The 24,048-nt window shown below is 42.0% G+C and overlaps 2 protein-coding genes across 5 annotated transcripts in view; one reads left to right on the top strand and one right to left on the bottom strand.

Moving 5' to 3' along the window:
* Nucleotides 1-1,642: 1,642 nt before the first annotated feature.
* Nucleotides 1,643-14,372, bottom strand: dctn2 (dynactin 2 (p50)). Of its 2 annotated transcripts, none has more exons than XM_079340950.1 (14): nt 14,079-14,372; nt 13,699-13,779; nt 10,368-10,458; nt 9,786-9,847; nt 9,456-9,554; nt 7,300-7,460; nt 6,578-6,725; nt 6,079-6,144; nt 5,790-5,828; nt 5,490-5,567; nt 4,930-5,001; nt 4,119-4,221; nt 3,078-3,169; nt 1,643-2,452 (listed from the first exon to the last, which is right to left on the bottom strand). In XM_079340950.1, the coding sequence occupies exons 1-14, from the start codon at nt 14,112-14,114 to the stop codon at nt 2,366-2,368; spliced, it is 1,215 nt and encodes a 404-aa protein (XP_079197076.1). In that variant the 5' UTR covers nt 14,115-14,372; the 3' UTR covers nt 1,643-2,365. The 2 variants fall into 2 exon arrangements, with proteins under 2 accessions (XP_079197076.1, XP_079197077.1); XM_079340951.1 differs by having other exon boundaries at nt 10,368-10,464; nt 13,711-13,779; nt 14,079-14,370.
* A 1,474-nt stretch (nt 14,373-15,846) lies between these two features.
* The window catches only part of kif5ab (kinesin family member 5A, b), a 63,650-nt gene continuing 55,448 nt past the window's right edge, over nt 15,847-24,048 (top strand). For all 3 annotated transcript variants that reach the window (XM_079340867.1, XM_079340866.1, XM_079340865.1), the window contains exon 1: nt 15,847-16,379. In XM_079340867.1, coding sequence (XP_079196993.1) covers nt 16,251-16,379 — 129 coding nt within the window. In that variant the 5' untranslated portion in view covers nt 15,847-16,250. The remainder of the gene's footprint in view (nt 16,380-24,048) is intronic.

Below are 24,048 nucleotides of genomic sequence, written 5' to 3'. Positions count from 1 at the left end.
TTGGAGCAGTTGGTGCTCCCTTCAGCCTCCTCTGTATTCAGCTGCTCTGCTGCTGGTGGACGTCCTTATTTACTTTTGTCCACTGGAGGAAAGGTTTCTGGCTTGAAAGCTGTTCACTTTAGCCGTGAAGAATTGAGCTTAATTGTAAAGTGTTTTGCATTGATTTAAATCCCACATCTTAAACCAGGCAAGGAGCTCCGTATTATTAGTCATTTATCATCTTTTTATAGTTCTTTAAATTCAGGGCCACATAGAGAGCTTCAGTGTACAATATAATCATAACAGATAAGACTGACCTGTTTGAAATACGTTCACTTTGTAATTGTGCAGACGTGTGTCTTAACAGCTGGGGCTGTGCTCACCCACACCCAAAATAGAAGGACAAATGCAGGATAACATGATATACAGTATACGCTGTGTCTCTGTGCTCATCTGGGGCATTCCCTTCTAAGTTAGAGCTCTGGATCTGATTCCCTGCAAGTCACACTTGATATGTCCTGTCCAAGTAGGCCAGAATTCAAGTCCCTTAACACAAGAGTGGAAACATGTACTCTACACTTCACTTCACTCTGATGTGAAATAAAGATAAAGGCAATTAGATGAGGCTGTATCAGCACCATGTGTAGGTCAAAGCTGGTGTTCAGCTGAATGGACCATACAGGGAGATACTTTACTATGAAACTGCTCTTTGGACTCTGCATCTGAGTGAACTCACTGAGCTGCTGTCTTGATGACTCATCAAAAACATCTGATCCTTATCCTACTTTACTTTATCGGCTCACCTTTGTCCCTAATGCCCTTACCTGGTGTTAAACATGGGCAAGCTCTTTGTTTTAATGCTTGTTATAAACCTAATAGCAGGTGGATTTGGGTTGACCTTACAGAGCAATGCTTTGAGTATCAGAGTATTCAAGTATTGCTGTGGTTGTGTATAGAAAGGTTCGCCTTTTGATCCTTCAGTGTTGATCTTATTGAGCATCGCTTGCTTGACAGCAGGTCGGCCAAATATGAACTTAGGTTTTTTTTTTTTTTTTTTTTTTAATTTAGGCAGTGTATTACATGTTTAACTTTAAATGTAGTTGGCCAATAATATCAAGTTAACCATCTTTAAACGACCAATAGAAATATAAACTGTTCTTAGAGATGACTGAATAGAAAACATGTAAAATGCCATTTAGGTACGCGAGCTTGACCTTTTTAAAAAAGATGCTATGCTGCCACCTTGTGGCCATAAAAGTGAATTACAATAACTTACGAAAATAACAAAAAGAGTAAATATATTTTATAATTTCTAAACGATATTTGTTGTAACTTTAATTTCACTTGTTAAAAAAATGATTTCGGATCTCTCTTTAAGGCTGTTGTTTCAGATGGCAAAATTCACCATTTTAATGAAATACTAACAGCTAATATCTTACAGGAAACATACTTGTACTTATTTCATTCTTAGCATCAAAGGATTTCAAACCACAACTAATTTATCTAATTCATAACATTGGAAAACAGACTTCAACTTGTTCTTCTATATTCAGTCATTTGGAATATTTCATACTTCCAACTTTAACTCCAGATGTGTGAAGCGGTCAGCTATATTAGTGATAATTCATAAAGGAACTCAGAATCTCATGAAATAAAAATGAGCTCAATTATCGCACTTAGTTTTATTGATCGGTTTCCATGACCACAGACATACATTACAGTGGACTTGTAGGCAATGACAAAGCAGATTAAAAGTTTGTCTGTGGTGTCTGCTCTCAGTCATAATAATATAGTTACAAGCGACTGAGTGTGAAGAAACAATAAGGTACACAGGCATATTTACAAGCTGTCCTTCCATCACTTGGCCCTGAAACCTGCACTGACGTGCTCCTGCTACGACACTAAAGACAAACAAACCTTTATTCTTCTTTTTACACAGTTGACAACTTCTTTGTTGTGCCGTCCTTTAACCCAATATTATCGTGATCCATCTGACTTGACCAAAGTTTACAGTACAAATCCAGTAAGTGTGAGCTTCCAAAGTTTAGAGGAATTTCTCATCTTTAATACTAATATTTTATAAAAACCAGTCAAAAAGTCGATAAGCTTAACAGGGGACAGCAGTCAGTCAGTGGCATGTATAGAGTGGACAACAGTGTTTTCAGTTGATATCAATTTGATGCAAGAAAAAGGAAGAGGAAAGGAGCATGGACAAGAACATATTGGTCTCTTCTTATTTTGTTATCCCATCTGTTCCCACTTTCTGACATTCCACTCAGTGAAGAAAAGGCAGAGGCAAAGTAGAAAGCAACAGCGCTCCCCAGCCCACTCTTGTTTGTCCATGTTCTCTACACTCTCCTGGACCGGTTCAAAACTCGTTCTCTACTTAATTGGAGAGCTTCTTCATTCTCTGATCTAGTGCAGAAAAGTTCTCTTCTACAGCCACCAGGTTTTCCTTCATGGTCTGTTGGACCTGGAGGAAGAGGAGGAGAAAAGAATCAAGTCAGGGAAGAGAGAGATGTTGAGTTAGACGGAAAGTTGAATCACGGGGTGGAGTTGAAAAGAGCTGGGGTTGACACAAACAGTGATGGTGATGGTTTAAGTGAGGCAGGAAAATCTGACAATAGAGAGACGGAGTATGTTTAAAAAAAGAGTGAACTTAGATTAGAAATGCAGAAAATAGGCAACAAGACATAACGTTATAAATGAAAGTATAAGTCCTAGGGTTATAAAGATGATTTGCTTCATGGGTGTTAAATATTCTGGTAATGAAATGAATGTTAAAAGACTGATTCAGACAAACTCCTACTGCACAGAATGTAAAGTACAGTATTACATTATATCTGTGATGCAGATGTTACCATGTTTTTTTTTTTGTTTTTTTTTACAATTCCCTAAAAATGTACACAGCACTCATTGGTTGCTTGTTCATTCACTTCCCTCTCAACTGGACCACGTGTGCAGAGAAAGTGTAAACAAATAAATAAAGTAGAAACAGAAAACACTGAAAAGCCAATCCCCAGAAGATCCCTGGGTAAATGTAGCCGCTGCAGCTGTGATTCTAAAGACTGATGGGCAATCCATGTTTAACTTCCCACCTGTGTTAGCAGGGTGTTGTTGTCCTTCAGAGAGTTGTTGATCATCTGCTGAGTGGTGTCCAGGTGGGTCAGCAGCTGGCCAAACTGCATGGCTACCAGACGGCACGCGAGGGAGAAGTGAAGAAGCAACAGAGAGGGACAAAGAGAGAAAGCTTATTCTCGACACGTGCGTTTGCTCCGAGCAGAGGAGATGTGCAGGTATAGACTAACTTATTCTAAATGTGATAAATGACGGCCTTAATTATTCAACACCGTATTTCCTTTTCTCCCCTTTTTTCAAAAGATAAAAAGGGAAAGTTGTGACAGAGTGTGGGTGATAAACGACCTCCTCCAGCTCTCAGACATCAATCATCAATATAATCTATTGATGCTGCGCTCTGCGTTCATGTGCTAAATAATAATAAGACGATAATGGGATGGATAATATCATGCGTCTCTTTCACCCGGGGGTAGTGTTTAACATTACAGATTTAGTGTAATTCTATAGCAGTTTGGAGCCTCCCTCTCACTGATGTCTGCCCTTTGTTTGAACAGAGTGCCATGGTTTGGGCTAATTCTATTATCCGCTTGAATCCCATTTTCGCTTAGTTTTCATCTTCTGTCTCGCACGTGCACGTTCCCATTGTACATGCAAATCTTTCCGACTAAGAACACCTCCTCCTGAAACGTGATCCGGGTTTACACCCTCTTATGCTCTGTGGCTACATCTTACATATTTTGAATCTTTAATGCCAATCCCCACCCCCCACTAACCCACATACATCCTCTCCTTGAACTCTCATGGGTGTCATTTCAAGGTTCGACTACGCTCACATGGAACAATCCGAGTTTTCATTGTTATTATCATTACTTGTGCGAAATTTGCCCCTAGAGCAATATTATTACAATGTTTGCCATATGATCTAATTACTCTGTACCATTACATTCATGCAGTATGATTAGATGAAGTGATGTGACTTTAAACACTCGGAGGATTACGTGAGGACAAAGAAAGTCCTTGACTAGCACGCTGTAAAACCCCTTTACTTCCTTGTCTGGTACCTTGCTCATGCAGCTCCTTGACGGCGACAAGCCTCTGCACCACCTGTGGTATGGAGGTAGACATGGCCTCCCACTTCTGCACCACTTCGTAAAGCTGCGACACCTGACAGGTACACACACACACAAACATTAACAGAAAAAAAACCCTCCTGCCTCAGAGCGTGTCACTGATTTGTTGAACTGTAAACAGTCCACTTCAATGTTACAACAGTACTGTGCGGTCTCTACTTTTTGTCAGACTTCAGTCCAGTTATCGCTGGAAGACTGGATTCAATAAACTCATGAAATGTTATTTGTACTTTTGATTACTTGGTTCAGAAAATAATTAAGCCACACACTATTTTAGACAATTAAAGGACAGCTCAGTCTGAATAGAGAAAATGATGATGTGTGTAAACCACTGTGTGTGACCATGAGGGTTGATTGTAACGATATTATTAACACGCTCTGCCCTCTACTGGCCTATCAAGTGTAGAGCACTTTCAAACAGTCCATTCCGAGAACACAAAAACCTTTTCTGGAAGTCACCCAGATCTCACAGCTGAATCTCCAACTTCGAAAAAAGAAGAGGTGTATTTAAAAATGACATCAAAGTTAAATCTGATGAAGGAACGAAGTCGGTTTGGCTCATTCTACTGAATATTTTCTACATGTCACTTAAACTCAACTATTGGAATTTAGAATTTTTTTTTTTTGACATTCAATAAAACCGAGTGTATTTTTGTGCTTTTTAACAGAGTGCATCAAAAGCAGACAGAAAAAGTCCTAACCGCGGTTCTTCTACATTGATGGATGTGCAGAGAGTTCAAACCTTGTTTTGTGTATCAGCATCCTCAATCGCCGTCTTGTGTTTAGCGATCTCATTCATCTTCCCGAGGACGCTCTGAAAGAGAGAGAGGAGAGGCCGTCTTAGAGGCGTTCAGAGAGGGAACAGACAAAGACACGAGTTCATAACAGTGAGGTCGTAAAACAAACTTCTAACTGAATAAAGCACTTGGTTGCATTCATCAGCGGTTCACCACGCGCGTCTTCCCCGAGTTGTAGTCATGGTTCAGTGAAAAGAACGGCTCAGATATCTGCTGAGCTCAGTCATTTTAACCCATTTGAAAAAAACAACACTCATCCTTAAGTTCTTTCATGTCATCTAATTATGTTTTAGAAGCAAGCCGCAGTAAATACCGTCACTTACAAAGATGCTTTGTGGCCTTTTATCTTTATTGGACATCTTACATGTTTAGACACAAAAGAGGATTTTATTGAAACCCGGCCCGCATCGATAGGAGCTCAGCCCAAGTTTGGGATAGAGGACAGCAAACAAAAAGCTTCATATGGAAACCTCCTGTTCAGAACCGGTGAGGTGTGCTGGGTTACCTGCAGTCTGGCCTCCACTTGATCCAGAGTAGCAGAATCCAGCGCGCTGACCCTCGCCTGCAGGAGCTCAATGGTGTCCTGATACAAAAATGCACACAAACACGCACACTTAAGTTTGAGTAAAAAAAAATAAAAAATACTAACTTTGCCAGTATACACAAGAACACAAACAAACTTGGAGGAAGTGGTGTCATCTGTGAAGTATGACCCAGTTCTCTGGCTGCACCAACAGATATAAAGTGTTAGGAATACAAACAAACTCCAAACAGTGTTCTCCAAAAAGAACAGGAGACTTCTTACCATCAAACTGGCACCTTGTACACCAGCACTCAGAGGTCCCTGCAACGTAAACACAAAGAAGGAAAACAACGTTTGAACAAGAAACAATGAAGCCGCCCTCATCATTTACATAAATCCAGCGCAAGGTTTTTTATTTCTATTTCACAGCGACAGGAGCATGTAAATCCTGCTGTATTTAGAGTAAAAGAGAGAGGGATATAAACAGAATTAGTGTGAATGAAAAAGAAAAACATGAGAGGTTGTGTGTGTGTGTGTGTGTATATGTGTATGTGTGTGTGATGATGTGTACCTGCTTGTCTGATCCTGAGCCAACAGCTATCTCCAGCTCAGCGAGACGCTTCTCCAATTCTGCCATCTACAGGGACGGAAAAAAGGCAACACATGGTTGGCACCGACAACAGCCTCCCAAAAGAAACACACACACACACACACACACACACACACACACACACACACACACACACACACACACACACACACACACACACACACACACACACACACACACACACACACACACACACACACACACACACACACACACACACACACACACACACACACACACACACACACACACACACACACACACACACACACACACACACACACACACACACACACACACACAGCCCTGCCTTTGTCCCACTCATCGGCGTCAAATATTCTGACATTCCTCCAGAGAGAATGCAAACAAAAAGCGCGTGGCTGATCGTGCCACGGCAACGTTTTGCTCATTTTGCCAGAGCGTTCGTCTGAGACGCTCTCGCGCTCGCTTTCCACTTTACCTTGGCAGACTCGTTGAATTTCTCCTGCTCTGGCCGGCTGTGCAGCTCGTACAGCACCACTCCGTCTGGGCCCTTCGCCGACGCTGTCGGTTTGCCGTCTCCGCTGCCGCGACCGCCCTTGGCTGCCTCCAGCTGGGTGAGCAGACGCCTGCAGGTAAGGACACGACAAAAGGATTAAACTGCAGAATAATATTGTGAGCGGCCCCATATGCCACGCTGCAGCTCCCCTCCATCTTGGTATGATTCGTCTCAGGCTCTCTTATAAACTGCAGGGTCAAGTAAGAGCTTTGATCTTCAACATGTTTTCATGACATTTGTCCTCTTTACGTCTCACTCTCTCTGTCTCTCTTCATCTGCTGGTATGTTTTCATCTCTCTCTGTTAAACCATTTACTGTCTCCAGTTTTTATTTCCCTTCTTAAATCATCTGTCTGTTCTTGTGCTCCCCAGGTAAAGCCACACTGGACGCAGCAGGATTTATGTGAGCAATTGATACCGGCTGTGCAGCCATGCCCTTATTACTCTCTCTCTCTATATCTGGGTTACAGTCCAAGGCTTAGTGAGATTAATTCCCCTGGTTTCTCACTCCACAGCTAACGCTGACTCTCTGTTTTGTCAAACTACCCCAATTTCCACCCGTTCCCTGCCTCCGTTCCCTGTAAGGGTCTGAGAGGTTGTGGCGTCCGGTTTTCGGGCTTGCTTTATCGTTTTGTCCCCGCTCACCTGGCAAGCGCTCCGTCTGGGTCGGCCAGGTTGATGTGCGCCTGCGGTCCCAGCAGAGAGTCGAGATGAGCAGAGACCAGTTGCTGTTTGAGCTGAGCCGCCTGCTGGGCGAGCACAACTGGGGTCAGGCGCTCCTCCGCATTGCTTTCCTTTGTGGCCGTCTGGAAGCAAAGAGGACAGTGAGCATGTGAGAGCTGCGCCGCGGAAAAACAACAAGGCCCAGGTTGAGGAAATCCAGGACGAGACGTGTCCCTGAGTCAACCGGGCGAGTAGTGTCCCATGGCAAATTAAAAGAGGAAGAACAAACACTCACAAAGAAAGATTTAATGATATTCTCATACTCATAACCTGGGTTTGAAAAAGGCTATAATAGCCAACAGAATAGACATTACTAAGGGTAACCAAGATAAACAGCTGAATCCAGAGGGCACATTTCTTTCCTCTTTTAACTAAAAAAAAAAAAAGTCTTTGAGAATGATTTTCTAATAAGCTTCGAGAGGTTTGGGATTCATCACAACGCTTCAGCTCCCACTTCATGAATTTCTTCTTCTTAAAGAGAAATAAGAACGATGGCATAAAGCCTCTAAAACAAAAACGCAAGAACCGAGGGCGGCTGTCGCTAAGGCAGATCTTTCTGGATCCCAGACTCAAAGCTTCGTAACTCACTCAGGAAGTAGAACGACTTCATTTGAACTTCTTCATTAACTTAACATACACTGAGGGGGTCTACATTTCATAAAAAACACTTGTTATTTTTTTTCATATATTATCCAATATTGCATTCGACGTGCTTATACTGAACGTCTGCATCACACCGCAGTTAGTGTGTGTGTGTGTGTGTGTGTGTGTGTGTGTGTGTGTGTGTGTGTGTGTGTGTGTGTGTGTGTAGGTGTGTGTGTGTGTGTAGGTGTGTGTGTGGGGCGTTCTACAGCCTCACAGTATGAATTGACAGGCTTGGACATGACGGCTGAGCTCAGTTAAGTAACTTAAGTAACTCCATGAAAAGGAGTGATGGTCGTGTTTTCCACACAGCTGACTGCACGTTTCTTTGTCCGTCTTCTGTTTCTTGAATCTCTTCAACAGACGTCAAATCAGCCTTAATAACCACAACAAGAACTTTAAACAAGGCAAAACTTGCAATTCATAACCATGATAAGGATGATTCTAACAACAAGTCTATACTACGCCATGAGTTCTGAGTTAGTCTGTGGAAGTGATTTGAGCTTTGTTCCCAGCTATACATGCAGCAGTGGAAGTTTTCATTTAGAGAAATGGAAACACACACACTTCTCTAAAGTCATGAGATGCAACATCAGAGAAGCAGCCTGTTCATCACAGCCGGGCTGCATAATGTACCTGCATGACCTGCATGAGCAGTGCTCGGCTGACAAGGTGACAAAAGCCCCCATCTCACAGACTGGAACAGAGAACAGGGTCTGCTGCTTCACCAGGAACACTTAATGACACACACCCCACTTTAATTAGTTTGGGGATTGTGGGGTCTTCGTGCGTCTGAAAAACAATTCCTTTCACAGCTTTTAATCAGCACTAATTCTCTCGGTGAATTAAACGCTTACACACACACACACACACACACACACACACACACACACACACACACACACACACACACACACACACACACACACACACACACACACACACACACACACACACACACACACACACACACACACACACACACACACACACACACACACACACACACACACACACACACACACACACACACACACACACACACACACACACACGGATTCTAAGATCTGCAGTGCGACAACAATAACTGCACAAATAAATGATACCTCTGTACCCTCTGTATTTCACAATCCCGTATAAAGACATGATGATTACATGGTGAAGGAGCACGGGAGAGAGGAAAGTGCTGTTTATTAAAGGCTGTTTAATTTGTGAGCAAAAGGCTGGATTATCAGAGTGCACCAACTCTTGCCAAGTCTGTGGCCAGGGAGGTGTGTGTGTGTGTGTGTGTGTGTGTGTGTGTGTGTGTGTGTGTGTGTGTGTGTGTGTGTGTGTGTGTGTGTGTGTGTGTGTGTGTGTGTGTGTGTGTGTGTGTGTGTGTGTGTGTGTGTGTGTGTGTGTGTGTGTGTGTGTGTGTGTGTGTGATGTCAGCTCACCTGGATGGTATCCACCTCCTGAGTGAGTTCCTGGATCTCGTTGACCAGGCGCTGGTACTTCTGCTGGGGCGTCTCCTTCACTCCGCAGCCCTCTCCGAGCTGAACAGAGCAGAGAGAGAGCATGAACGCGGCACAGCAGCAAACTGTGTAGAACGTGTAGAGCAGCGCTGAAGTGGAAACTCACACAACTCTAAATATGACATGGAAACACATGCAGTCAGCGGAAAAAAAATAATAACAGCCGGGTATTTACGGAAAACATCTAAAGGTGGGGGGGGGGGAAGAAAAAAAAACAGAGTGATGGATTTGTGCCGAACACAATATACTCACAATTTCAAATTCTCCCGACTCATAGCCCACTCTCCTGCTTTTGCTGATTCTGTCTGAGAAGTCTGTGAAAAACACGACAAACGGAGTGAACCATATTTCCACAGAAGACAGAAAAGGCAGATTGTCAGTAAGATGCCCAATGTGATCCCAAACCCAGTTTGAGTCATCTTTCACCTGTGAGAGTCAAACAGTGAATCATTCAAATCTATTCTTTAAAAGACGTCACGACGTGTCTGAGAATTTCAAATGATCATTTGTCACAAAACTAACTGACTGAATAAAGCACGATGAAACCTGCCTGTGAAAAGTCGCCATTTAAAAGTCTAAAAATAAAAGTCCGGCCCTCAGTTTGTGTTTCAACACTTTAAAAAGAGGTTTTCTACTCATCTCTATCTTCATTCAGTTCGTGCTGGTGGGGGTTCTAAATTGTATTGCGTTAAATCCACACGTGTTGCTACTACATACTTTTTTTTTTTTTTTTTTTTTTTTATCTAATTTGGACATCCAGACCATGATCCTCTCTACCGGTCAGTATGCCCCTCTGTACTGGTTAGGAAGTTGTGATGAACACATCTGACTGACCGAGTCCCTTGGTGGCGACGTGCTTGTCTTTGAACTTGTCGTAGGCTGCGTTCGGGTTGACCACGATCCTCTCCACGCTGTCGCTGCAGAGCTCCTCCTGTCATTGAAACAGCAGGGGAGAAAATGTCAGACGAGCGTCCTCATGATCATGGAAAGGGGACGTGAGACTTCACAAGACACCAAAGACTTCAAAATGAGTGTGGGCTCACTGAGCCAGAGAGCCGTACGTCTCAAAGCCCCAGGTACACGTCAAATTTAGCTGATAGGATTGGAACGATCAGAGAGAGAGAGAAAAAAAATTGGGAGGCTTGATCACTGCAAACAGAGCATGATTGAAAAAAAGGCACTGATTTAGCCAGTTTCATCGACGTGTGTATCGTGGGAATCAAGGTCACATAGCATCAGGAAATAGAGCGGCCTTCGTTTAAGGCTTTATTGCTGTGAACCAGATTATTCCAAAATTATTTTTTTACCATTAGCAAAGAGACAAAGGATCAAAACTGTGGACAGCACAGTCATAGTTTTACCTGTGCCTGAATGTGGACTCTCTAGACCGTCTTTATAAACATATGTTATCCATGAGGTGTAAGTCTACTGTGGTTAAAGCGATGTTACGTGACTAAAACATTACAGAACCAAAGCTAGAAGCCACTAAAACTTTCTTTTCTAAAGGGATGGGTCTTCAATTAGTGATTCTGGGGAGCACAAAAAAAATTAAAAAATCAGTTGATCAATATTTCCTAGTGATAAATTATGGTGAACTAGATGTTAGGGGTAAGATTAAAACACCACTGAGACACACGTACAGATGGCGCGAGTCTCACACACTCACGTCCTCACACGCACACCCAAAACACAGAACACGAAACAGTCACACAGATGCAGGGTGGAGGAGGAGGAGGAGGAGGAGGAGGAGGAGGACGGGGAGGAGAGTTAGTCAGGCTCTTACCAGCTCCTTGGGTTTCCAAAGAGAGTTAGAGAGAGTAACGCACGAGCAGAGGGAGAGAAAAAAGTAAGGGGAGAGAGAGAGAGAGAGAGAGACAACACAGATTAATGTGGTTATCACATGCCATGCACACAACAGGAACAGTCGGCCGGGCTCGGGGAAAGATAAGAGAGAAAGCAGTGTTCTTCAAACCCCTGGAGACACACAGGACTGACTGCTTGTGCTGTCTCCGGTACTTCCTCCCCCCCCCCCCCCGAATCAGGGTGGAAATGTGATCCGTTAACATCAGCATGTCACTTTGATTTCATAACTGTTCTTTATAATGCAGTGTGACTCAAATGTTCTCATGGAGAACACTGTGGGTCTCACAGCATTCAGCTTTGGATGTTAGGGATCTTTGAGACATCTCGAGAGTGAAGGGGGTAACAGGTGGTTTAAGGGAGACGACTGAGCTACAGAGCGAAAAAAAACCCTCCAAAATATTTTCTGTTAAAGAAGCCATCATCAATCATCTTATTTCTTAACAACATGCAGATCATCCTAAATGAATCTGCTGGTTATTAAACCAAAGTGGTTGATGAAATGTATCCAGCTAAAGGCCCCTGTACACTGCCTGTGGTGACCAATCAGACACGGTAGTTCACACTGATGGACATCTCTGCCAATGTCCAACTGGGGACAAAAGCTCGTCTGCAGCATCCATTTAATCAATTAGAAAGTGCTTCAAAACTAGCGATCCGTGGATCCAGAGCTCACTTTATATTGTTTTTTGCCTCCAAATAAAAAGACGTCGGAGCTGGTTCTTCAACAACGTTCCCGACAGACCGGTGTCTCTACATCAGCCATGTTTGATCTGCATCGTATCCACTCACAACAGACCGAAATGATGCTGATAGAATCTAAATAATTCCTGTATGGATTGGTTTATAATCCACCTGGCAAATTGACTTTGGGAAGTTGAGTTTGACGTTTCTGCCCGCAGTTTCCCCGCCCCCATTAACTTAACGCTCTGCTTATCGAGAGACTCAGATAAATGTCAGCACTATCGGTCTCACATCCTATCAAATGCAACAATAGGGTGCTACTGCTCAGAGTACAGGGGCCTTTCAAATGTCCAGTTAGTGTCATTAGGTGTGATTATCCACGGTGCAGTTGTTAGAACGTGATGAAAGGTTAAAAAGAAAAATATCTCCAACAGATACACAAACACTTTTCGTTCTCTTCGCAGCGATTCACACCTCTTTAGATACTTCCTTGAGCCTTCGCTGCTTTGTCAAAGCGAGGCAAAACAAAAGGAGATAATCATCGTGCTACTGGAGTACCGTCAACATTATTGTTTCACTTAAAAACAGTTTTAATAAGCAACACCAATAGGAGGAAAATAATTGATTCCTTGCACTTCAAAACAATCAAAACGTATAGAATTACAGAGCACAACAAGGGGTCACTCCATCAATGTATTTCTCATTACATCCCAATCAGTAGAGGTAGGAAAAGTGGATAAAGGTTAAAAACATGCATACAAAGCATGGCATTAAGCTCACTGAGAGTAAAAATTAGAGCCAGTCTTACTTGTACAAACTAGAGTGCCAGGAGGGATGGGGAAGAGTCAAAACAGAGCGAGGGAATTTGGGGAACAAGTGTGGAAACATGGAAGGGAAAACGCCAATTAGGATTCATTCAGCTGGTAAGCAGCAAACCAGACATCAGCCCCCGTCATCTGTTTACAAAAGGCTTAACAATATCACTATTTAAATAAAAAGACAGTCTCCTTAATGTGAAAGGAGAGTCACGAGACCAACGTGTGGACAGAGTTATAAACAAAGATAGTTAATAAAAATGCTCAGGTGGAAGAGGACATGCATCTATTTAATGTTTACCGTCTCTTACCTTTTTCCATTTATTAATCAAATTAACTACAGGGTTTAATAGTTAGATTACCTAGTTTCTCAACATCAGTGACTAAACCTTTTTTTGAATCATGATTTTAACCCGATACATTGAAAACATCACAATCTAACAGAGATTAGTCACAGTTCATATACAATATAGAGCTGCTTTTAAATCATCAGTATGATAATTCAATTCTATTTTATTTTTATAGCACATTTCATACGAAGGTAAACCCCAATGTGCTCTATAGGAAGACAAAGTTAAACACAACAGAAACTCATGACAAATAAACAAAACAAAACAAACAGAAAGATAAACTACCAGCCAAAGGCTCGAGAGGAAAGCAATGTTTAAGACCACTTTTAAAACCACTTAAATTTCTACACACCTCAGATAAGGACATTGATATCACGACAAACATATTTAATTCAGTGTGTATAATTATTAGTTTAATGTGCATGAAAGCAGCCTGCAGACTGTCAATAACAAAACATGTCCACTCACCGACTCAAACTGAGCCTGGTCATCTTCTGGGAGGTCTCCGGTCTCGTAGACGTCCGGCTCGTTAAAAGCCTTTTTTAAAAACAATAAAGTAGACAATATAACAATATAACACACTAGTCATGGTAACTTGTTTATTATCATGAGCCTGGCCAACGCCCTGGACCATTCAACAATACGTATTTACCAACCACAGCTAACAAATGAAATGAGGTTAAAATGCAGCTGCTCAGATATAACTAACACATATATGCATTTATATATACGATAGATATCATGAATGAGCTAAAATAAAACTGAGAGCAGGGAGGGTAGCTAACTGGAGCTAGATAGCAATAAAGCTAATCTCTTTGCTAACGTTAGCCACTTACAATTCCTGGCAGGTTTGCGTATTTTGGGTCGGCCATTCTCACTAAGGAGCAACAACGAGAGCAACAAATCACCAACAAATGTTTAACAGAGCTTCTTTCGAGACGCAAAGTGTCGATAAAACCGAGTGTACGCTGAGGGTAGATGAGGCAGCAGTCTCAGCCGGCTGATGTGGTCACTAGCTTAGATTTGACAGCGTGTACGTTTGATTTCTTTGTAGCCGGGTGGGCGGTGATCTGCTCTTTAGGCTTAAACGGGAGACGGTTCAACGGCCCAACGAAGCCGTTAAAACAAACGCCCCACCTGAAGAAGAACGTTAATGCGCATGCGTGTGGTTTGACCAATTCGATCTGGCGGACCCTGTTCTGTTGAGTGTACATGTCGTATTGCTTGTTTTCATAATTGCACGGTATTTATCATCACATCACATCATAATGCACCTATCTGTTGTTTTTGCTGCAGCAACAGAAAGCCCCCTTTTTGTCTGTATTCATCCCTGATTTAAAGCTCAGCTGTCACACGGTGGCGCTGAAGGCGCAAGCGAACAACGCAATTAAGGAACAAAGATCGTCAAATAGGACAATGACAAACTCAGTTGGAAAAATCATGCTTTAAAACTAGGCAGTGATACCATCTGTGACATGACGAAAATATCGTAGTTATTATATGAATGTATGGAGGATTAGTTCGTTTACAAAATCATAGATTAAGATAAAATCCTACATGTTCAGAAAAATAGTGATTGCATAACTTGACAATATAAATGAGTGTTGGATTTTTGCATTACTTGTGTTACATAAGATAAACAGCTTGATTTAAGATAATAATCTGACAATCATACTCTACAAAAGAATAAACAGCAATGTGGTAGCAGTTATTTACACACCATGTCAATAAGTATAGCTCATATAGGGTTATTATGACCATTGAAGCTGTTAAGAGATGTCAGCTCCATTTATCCATACTGACAGCACATGTGATTCCCTCATATGTTAGCAATAACTCAGACCTATAATTGGACAGGGTGACTTCAGCCATCATCAGTTGACCCCATGGCTCTACCATCCAGGACACTGTTTTCTATATTCCTGGTGAAGTTTTTCTTGGACAATTGTATACATTATAGTAATAGCCTACATACAAAGCTTGCCATTGATTATTCCAATATTCTCAAAAGAAATTGGTGCCCAAAGCATACATTTTAAATGAAAGACTTCCTGAAGTAGTGTAGTTTTTATTCATGCTTGCCTTGTAGATTCAAGGCCACGTTAAATCACTGGCAGACATTTATTTCAGCATTTTTACTTATCATTGGGGTTACTAAACATAGCTTCTAAGTGAATGTTTTTTGTCGCTCTTTAGATAGATAGATAGATAGATAGATAGATAGATAGATAGATAGATAGATAGATAGATAGATAGATAGATAGATAGATAGATAGATACTTTATTGATCCCGAGGGAAATTCAGGGATAATTCATTTAGAAGCTTTCTAAAGTCGGGAAATGTCTGGTTCTGACATAGAGAAAATAAATTTGGTTTTTTTTGGCGTCTATGCTCCAGACTACAGAACTTGCCTCCAACAAGTGCAACAATAACAACAAAGCCAATGGCAGAACTTGAAGATAGAAGTTCGTGGTTGCAGGAATAAGAAGCAGAGTCACAGCTCCTCGATGCTCCTCGGTGCTGCTCGGTGGTGCTGATGAGAGAGGATTTTAAAGGCGCTACTTTTGCAAGCCCCGCCCCCAGTGAGAGAGGGAGCACGGCTGACAGTGATTCAAGGCAAGGCATGCTTCTGAGTAAGCTGCAGCCCATACAGACACTACACCGACCTGGACCAGTTTTTGGGATATGCTCTCCGTTTACAACTCTCCACCTGTTCTGCACCTCATAACTGCACTTGAATCTGCTTTGAGGTTATTTAAAACAAGAAAACACCCTCAACAGGGTTGCGTTTTGCTATTCTTTTAAATTGCTTTTTGAATTTGGCAGCAGTCTCTTCCAAAAAGTCGTAGTTGTCCATAATTGTACATGCGTCGCCTACAAGGGTCGCTTTAAATGTAGGTATAGATACTCTTCTTTACGGAAAAGGGAATATTGTCTGCAGGAGATTTTTTTTTAAAAATCTAAATATTCTTCATCTTTCCGAAGCGCATTATTTTACTCCTCCACGATGTCTGATGCCAACGCAGAATGCAATATCAAGGTGTTGTGTCGATTTCGCCCTCTGAACAAGTCTGAAATCATCCGAGGAGATAAGTTCATCCCAATATTTCAAAGAGAGGACACTGTCATCCTCGGGGTAAGTTATTTCCCTTCATCCCCTCGTCTTTTTTTTTTTCTGTCACCTTTCCATGCAGACGATGTGAGCTAACGCTAGGGCTTACACTTTTTTATTTCATTTTATCTGGCACACATCAAACACCGGCTAGACAGGACTGGAAGGGCTCCGACAGGGATCAAACTGAGTATAGCCAGTATCAGTGTCCTCATCAGCATGTTGCATCATTCATTCAGGTGTGTGCTGCTGCTGCTGCCATAAATGAGCAATAAGGCTTTAAGGTATGGTCTGTAATGTAGGATGAACCTTGCAGAAAAAAAGGCAGAATCAAATTGAGGATTTGCAGCTCAAATCTGGATTTTAGATTATTTTTTAAAATTAAATTTACATATTGGTATTCAGACAAAGTCTACAATCCTGAGCTTTACATGGATTGTGATTTAAAAAAAAAACTGAACCCCACCTCTATGATCCCACACTCTGCCTCATTATTCCTTCTGTGGTATTGATTTTCTGGATTTTGGATTGTTTCCTGGCATACAATAATTATGCAGGATTGATTTATAGCTGGTGATGTATCTTGTAGACAGTCTTTTATGCACCGTTGAATCATCAGGCACTGCAAATCCCCCCGAGAGTCGTTATTATGCTCTGTGGGTTGTGTCTGTCCAGTAAATGGATTTTTTGGTTTTGTCTCTGATGATTGCTGTCACTGTTGTCGAGCCGAAATGAAAATGAGCCCAAGCTATAAAATGTTGATCAATCGTATAGATAATCGCTTGAGGCTTAGGTTAATAGTGGATGATTACAAATGTTCCTGTTGTTTATGATGTAAAGCACATCTGAACATGCCAACATTCAGACACAATTACTACAAAACACATGCAGGCACATAGAAATGGACACACGTGCAAGCTGTAATTTGCACTTATACTGCTTTTTTACATATATTTACTTAAGTACTTGAATACAGAGAGAGAAAGACATACTTAAAAACACAGACATACCCCCCCCCCCCCCCCGACACAACCCCCCATACATAGATCCAATGTATGAAAACATATATGCATGCTGACAGAAACTGACAAACATACAAGCAGAAACATGCACAAACTTAAATGAACAGATTCACACAAACACACATGCACTAAAATACAAACACAAGCATGCACACGAAAATGGACACACCTGTCACTAAAACATTATATATACATCCACTTTTTATGGATTTGGACATACAAACACAATCACACTCAGACTCACATGCACATGACAAATAGAATCACAAACACACACGTAGACCAAACATGGGCAAACACGTGAGCTTGAACATGTGCATTCACTGTATTTATGCATCTGCTGTACCACACCCATATCACTGCACTTGCTTTACAGAAAGAGAAATACAAAAAACACAAACCTACAAAAACACAAATGATGAACAAGTGTGTGCCCAGAAATGGACACACATATCTGAGGCATGCACATAAACCAGAGCACATGCACCAACACCCACATTTAATACAGGCAGACAAACAGAAGCATGCACTCGGAAACTGACCCACATGCAAGCTGGAACATTCACTGTATATACTGTATGAATGCCATTACACCCAGAACGCTGCTCTCTGCTTTGGACTTGAAGATACACACACACTCACATAAACAGGCAAACAAACAATTAATAATGCAACCATGTGAAAAGAAACAGACTCACATGCCAGCTAAAATGCTTACTTACACTGTAGGTGCACTCGTTCAATACAGCTTGTGATATACACTTGGAAACATGCAAACTCACACGCACGCACGCACGCACGCGCGCACAGAGCAAGAGAAAAAGAGAGAAGAAAGAAAGACTGAAAGAAGGAAGGAGGAAAAGGGAGAGAGAGAGAGAGCTACACACCCATTTGGCCTGAGGCTTGACTTCAAGTGATGATGAAGACAGCAGAAAACCCCTATCGGCTCACTTTGTTGTCACACACACACACACGCCCATATTAAAATACCTGGTGGTGGCAGTGGTGTTGAGGTAGATATTCCAATGTGACTGTCCTGTGTATTCTGGTTGTAGCAGCAGGATATCTTCTACAGGCAGCCTGAACTGGAGGCTCATTATCCCATTATTTTGATGCTGTTTGTTTGGGAATGGCAGGTTGGCATTAAAGAGCAGCAGGGAAATCATTCATTCCTGCACCAGTCTTGGCAGCTTTATTAAAATGTACTCATGGTGTGCTTGAAAGCAGCACAAGAATGAAAAAAAAAATTATGTCATTCAGATGTTCAGTCTTGTAGTTGATGAGCTTCTTTTTTTTTTTAAATTTTTTAAATTTAATTCTAGTATCTTGAACCATCTGTTTTACAGTGAAATATTGTTTTGATGTCAGTGTTGCTGCTCCTCAGGCGGTATTTTGAGTTTAACAGAGGAAATATATACTTTGTAATGTAGTCTACAGATGATGACAGCTGGAAACAGTAAATGCAGAAATGGAGTAGAATGATGTTAACCAATTAGGTCAACTTTTATCTGTTGCCATGAAAAGGTTGCATCCACACTGTGCTGCTGTAATTCCTTTCCTACACATTCGTGTCGCAGCAGCAATCTGATAACCCGGGGAAATCTTGAAAGAAGAGCTTGCAGTTGATTCTAACATTTCCAGTTATTCATCTTCTAACTGCGCCTCTTTTGACTTTACTTCAGTCTTCTGTTATCATAAAAGCATGCGTGCAGTTTTCATCTCTGCGACTGTAATTACTGTTGCGCTCGCAAAGATTTTTATTTTCTTGGATGTGCAAATGTATTCAGACTGTATTTTTCTCTCTGTACCTCTCCTCTTGGAGCTCTGAAACACTCAGAGGAATTTGTAAAAAACAAAAAAAAACAAAAAAAACAAATCTCTTGAGAGTTTAAATGGCGCGGCAGTCAGATTGTATCAGGATTTAAAAAATCAGACCGGCACGCACGTTTCTCTGGCATGCTGCAGGCACCCTGTAGCCACAGCTAAGCCCTCACATCGTGACGGCTGATAGAAACAATCGGCATCTGGCCCCTCATTTGTCTGCTGGAGGAGGAAGGCTCCTTCCAGGACTTGTTAAGTGACAGAGCCAATGATTTGAGTGGTTGAGTGATGGTTCGGCTGCACCTCGGTGGCAGACAGGAGGAGACTGGGAGAGATTAAAGATACGGAAAGATGGTGTGTTTGATGTACGAATGTCTCTATGGCCTCAAAACAAGAGGAACAGGTGGAGCCTGACTTTTGTTTCGGTTTCATTCCAGGCTAAAAAAAAAATCAACAAATCCTGAATGAACTACTATCTGAATTTTGATCTATCAAACTAAACTAGTAACCCAAAACTTTAAAATGAGCATTAGCCGACAGTATTCAACTTAAAACTTGCTATCCGAATCAAGACTTTGGGTTCATTGGAACTAAAGTACAGGTGTACATTTCTTATTATTCACCAAGGGTTTCATTAAAGCAACACTTTGACTTTCATAATAGCACATGGATTCCCCTTTATGTTCCGTGTGTTTTAAGTGTTTACAAAGAAATGTTCACGACTTTATTTGAGACATACCAAAACACAAGACAATAAAGGAAATAAAGATGCCAACCTGCCTCACTGATAAATATCATTTACACCAAAGTATGTGTTACTCCTCACACACGCTTTAATCAGCCACCAGATGAAGAAGAGTCATAACAATAAACCCACTCAGTGAATGAGATAGACTAAGGTTGCATTTTACAGTTGATCCTTTCCTTTGCGATATGAAGGTGTTGTTACTCCTTCTCCTTCTTTCCAAAGTTACATAATCTGGCCTAAAGGCTACAGACACAAAGGAACATCAGTCTTCATTGGGAGTTTTGTTTCTGGCCACCAGATAAATGCACCTAGATTTAATGTGTGGGTCTCCACCAGCTCCTGAGGGAAATATCTTGCTCTTTAGCTCTTAAATGCTCAGCTATGCTCAGCTGTTTGTCTTTACTTTTACTCTGCTGTGTGGAGCTTGGCAGGTAGATTAAAGTCTGTTTATGAGAGCATTTTCACTTTCGACTGATTCCTTGTGCAGCTGAAATGAAGGATGTTGAGAGTGACGGGTAAAGTCATAGGTCATAAAACCGAATTATTGAGAGGAGAGCTGCTTAAACGCCTCACAGAACTGAGTGTCGCTGTAGCTGTAGATTTTCCATGATAGTGATCTGTGGGCTTTATCTCAGCAGACCTTTTTGAATTACACAGCCATTTGATCCTTTGTTAAAATTAAAATGTGATTAGTGCAGCTTTAAACTCCATCAGGGTCCTCAGGCACAGACCTGAGCGCTGACAACTCAACTCCAGCCTCGACTAAGTCTGCTTTTCCACCGATAGAAACATTCCCATACACGAGGGACTTTAGGAGGCCGTCACTTCCACTGCATGAACCAGGATATCTTAAAAGTCCAAGTCACTAACATTTTTTTTTGCTAAAGGGAAAGTTTCCACAGCAGGATCTTTCCACACTATGGTGAGGTTGGGAGTCACTACGTGTTCTTCAGCAGCAGTGAAGACAGTCAGCATATGGTACAAGAGATGTAATTATTACCCCCTAAAACAGTACTCCGAAAGAATATTTAACCCCCCTAGTAATACCGTGCATGCCAACTTCTCTGATTTGTGGAGTACTTGTAGCATTCAGACGACTCTTTCACACATCAGCTACTCTTTGTAAACACATTCAGCACATGAATGCAGAATCTGTTTGCAAAATGACTCGATTGTCGGTGTCACAAGTGTTTGGTTTCTGTTTGTTTTCTGAGTTGTTTCGCCCACCAACAACACAGCTGGCGCTTTCAGTATTCAGAGAAACGGTCTGTCGAGATTGAAAAGAGGCGCAAGAAGAACACGTCGTTTAATTATTTCCTACAAACAGACTTCTGCTTCAACATTTTTCTCACATAAGCTCCTGACCAATTAACAGACATCTGGACATTCATATCCTGACAATTTCTGAACGTCACTCCCAACAGATACACCTCGGGAGAGTTTCTATGTCAGACAGGCGCTCACTAAAAATTGAGTATAAAGCCGAGGAACTCCATTCTAATGTGAATTTGAGTGACAGGATAGTAGACAGAGCAGGAAACTGGGGAGAGAGAGAGAGAGAGAGAGAGAGAGAGAGAGAGAGAGAGAGAGAGAGCAGGGATCTACATGCATGAACGACATGCAGGAAAGGAGCCAAGGGGCGAGAGTCGCCCCCCAGGCTGGACTACAGCCTCTGCTAATGGGGACGCGCGACACAACAGCCAGGTGAAGCAGCAACCCTCCTTGGTACTTTTGGTTAAAATTCAGCTGAAGATTTCAAGTCGGTGACTTGGACGTGGATTTTTCAGTGTGGAAATCATCATCAGCAGAAACTCAAAAGAACTGAACAGAATCACTCGTTGTGCCGAACGAGTAAACTACACTGCACAAATCGGACAGTCGGGTTCCTGCGCTGTTCCTTGCAGCCGTTCGAAACATTGCAATTCCATATTACTCTCAGTTGGTAGAGTCATCGTCTCTCAACCGGAAGGTCAAGGGTTTGATCCCCAGCTCCTGCGAGCAACATGTCCGATGTGTCCTTGGGCAAGACACTTAACCCTGAATTGCTCCCCTTGCTCTGTCATGGTGTATGCAGTTCGCTGCTCCTGTGGTCGAACGCTTGGTGCGCTAATTGCCCCACGGGGATAAATAGAGTTTCTAAAAACTATACATATATATCCCCCATGAGTGATTGAAATGACAACCTGCAAATTCTCACATTCCCGAGAAGAAATAACTTTAACTTTTTTTGTGTGTGTGTTTGTTTTCATCACACATGCACGGCCACCTGTGGAGCCCTGTGAGTCCGAGTGTCTGTGTGACATCAAAAAGCTCATACTGGTGCTTCACTGCCCCCCGGCATAGCCTTTGTGTCAGCTTCACAGAGGAGTGACCCAGCTGTCTCTGGTATTTCACTGTCTGGAATAATGCAGCGTCACAGGGGCCAGATTGTCCCTCCTAATCTTCTGGCAGGCAAAAGAGACTGCCACGATGAATCACGCTCTGGATTGTCTTCTATGAATAAATAACTGATCGTGGACGCCTCAGAGGCAGAGACATATTACATTTTCTCATTTTTGCTCTCAGCCGCTGACATACAGATATGACACGCCAGTGCCATATGAGCCATACACAGCCCTTGCTTATTAAAATTGAATTGTGGGCATATACTGCATAAATCATAACAGCGGCTGTATATGATGATAAGAAATAACTGCTGTTTTACAGCTTTGTTATTTACACAATGATTGTTTGCTGTCATATTTCTTTAAGCCGTCAGGGCTTTATGAGGCCTCATTTTCAGCTCCCTTTGTCCGAAATGAAATCATTTCATGGTTCATTTGGCTGTTGTTGTTGCAAAACCGTGTGATTATTTAGCTGCTCGCTCTGGGATAGCTTGAGGGGGCAAAGAGGAATGACATAACTTGGTGAAAGATTATTAGATCACCCATCATTTCTAAGAGTTTTTTGGGTTTTTTTAGCAAGCAAGCAAGAGTAAATATCCACAGTGGATTTTACTCTGTAGTGTCTCTTCAGCTTTTGGTCATTGTTTCTCTGCAACTGTCAGTCTTTTTTCAAAGATCAGAAGTGCGATTTTAATGAGCCCTCATCTAAAAAGAGAGAGAGAAAAAAAAGATCAGACTGATACGAAGTTGGACAAAAACTCAGAAATAACAAGAAAAGTCTGCTCGTCCACCTCGCAGCTGTTTTTCAGCGAAATAAGCCCAAGGATGTGTGCGTACGCTGTCTTGTTGTGTTGACTTTTGTTTAAATGTATCAAGGCCCTGACCTCGACTTTGACCTTCCTTTCATTGTCACATGGATTCTTCTGTTTATTTGGTTTTGTTGGCCCGTGAAAGATGACAGATGGCGAGCAGGGTGAACTTGGTGGCGATGAAACGGGTCCCTCCTCACGTGTTACAGTCCAATTGAAATGTACGCATTAAAGAGCTATTGATTCTCTATTTTCTGCGCACCATTTATAAGGCTATGGATTACCTTTCCATGGCTGCTGTTTGCTCGCATGCTTACAAGTCTAATATAGAAACCCCAGGGCTTTAAAGGCTGCTTTAACCACAGCTGTGGAGAAATACAGCTTGTTTACATTTTTGGAAAGAATAGAGGATTATACCAGTCCACATGAATTTACTCAGCACTAATACTCACAATTTCATTTGCTCTTTTCACAAGGATGTGCTTATTCTCACCTGGAAGCTCTGTCTTCAAGTTATGAAAATTAAAAAAGGATTATATGGCAATCTGCCGTGGCAGATAATCGGCACGTAATACTGTTGAAAATGAACTGATTATGAATCAGCAGCCACTTAGTTTCTCAGCGTCTGGTTTCTGATGGAGCGCTTTTCTTGTCGTGCCCGGCTGAGAGCTGATTCTCTTTTATTCTCCTGTTTCTTTCTTGATTAGACGCCGCAGTGAAAAATAGGAGGGGAAAAACAGCTGCTGTCGAAACACGCTGTTGACAGAGTGTGTCGCGCGGAGAGGAAAAACACGTCTACCTGTCTCGTACCTTTGGTTATTTACGGTTGCATTGGTGCTGTTTCTCCTCGAGGATATTTCTTGAAACTGTCTGCAAGCCAAACAGACCCATAAATGGAGGTCCAGAGGG

Source organism: Symphodus melops (assembly GCF_947650265.1).
Source record: "Symphodus melops genome assembly, chromosome: 4".
Classification (NCBI taxonomy): domain Eukaryota; kingdom Metazoa; phylum Chordata; class Actinopteri; order Labriformes; family Labridae; genus Symphodus; species Symphodus melops.
The sequence above is the reverse complement of the archived record's forward strand: the minus strand, read 5'-3'. Positions and strand labels throughout refer to the sequence as shown.

Excerpts from the sequence above, each read along its gene's own strand:
- dctn2 (XM_079340950.1), bottom strand. The coding sequence starts at position 14,114 with ATGGCCGACCCAAAATACGCAAACCTGCCAGGAATT. Across the intron at positions 6,726-7,299 it reads CCAGACGGAGCGCTTGCCAG|GCGTCTGCTCACCCAGCTGG; the intron begins GTGAGCGGGGAC and ends CCTTACCTGCAG. Across the intron at positions 5,829-6,078 it reads GCTCAGGATCAGACAAGCAG|GGACCTCTGAGTGCTGGTGT; the intron begins GTACACATCATC and ends TTTACGTTGCAG.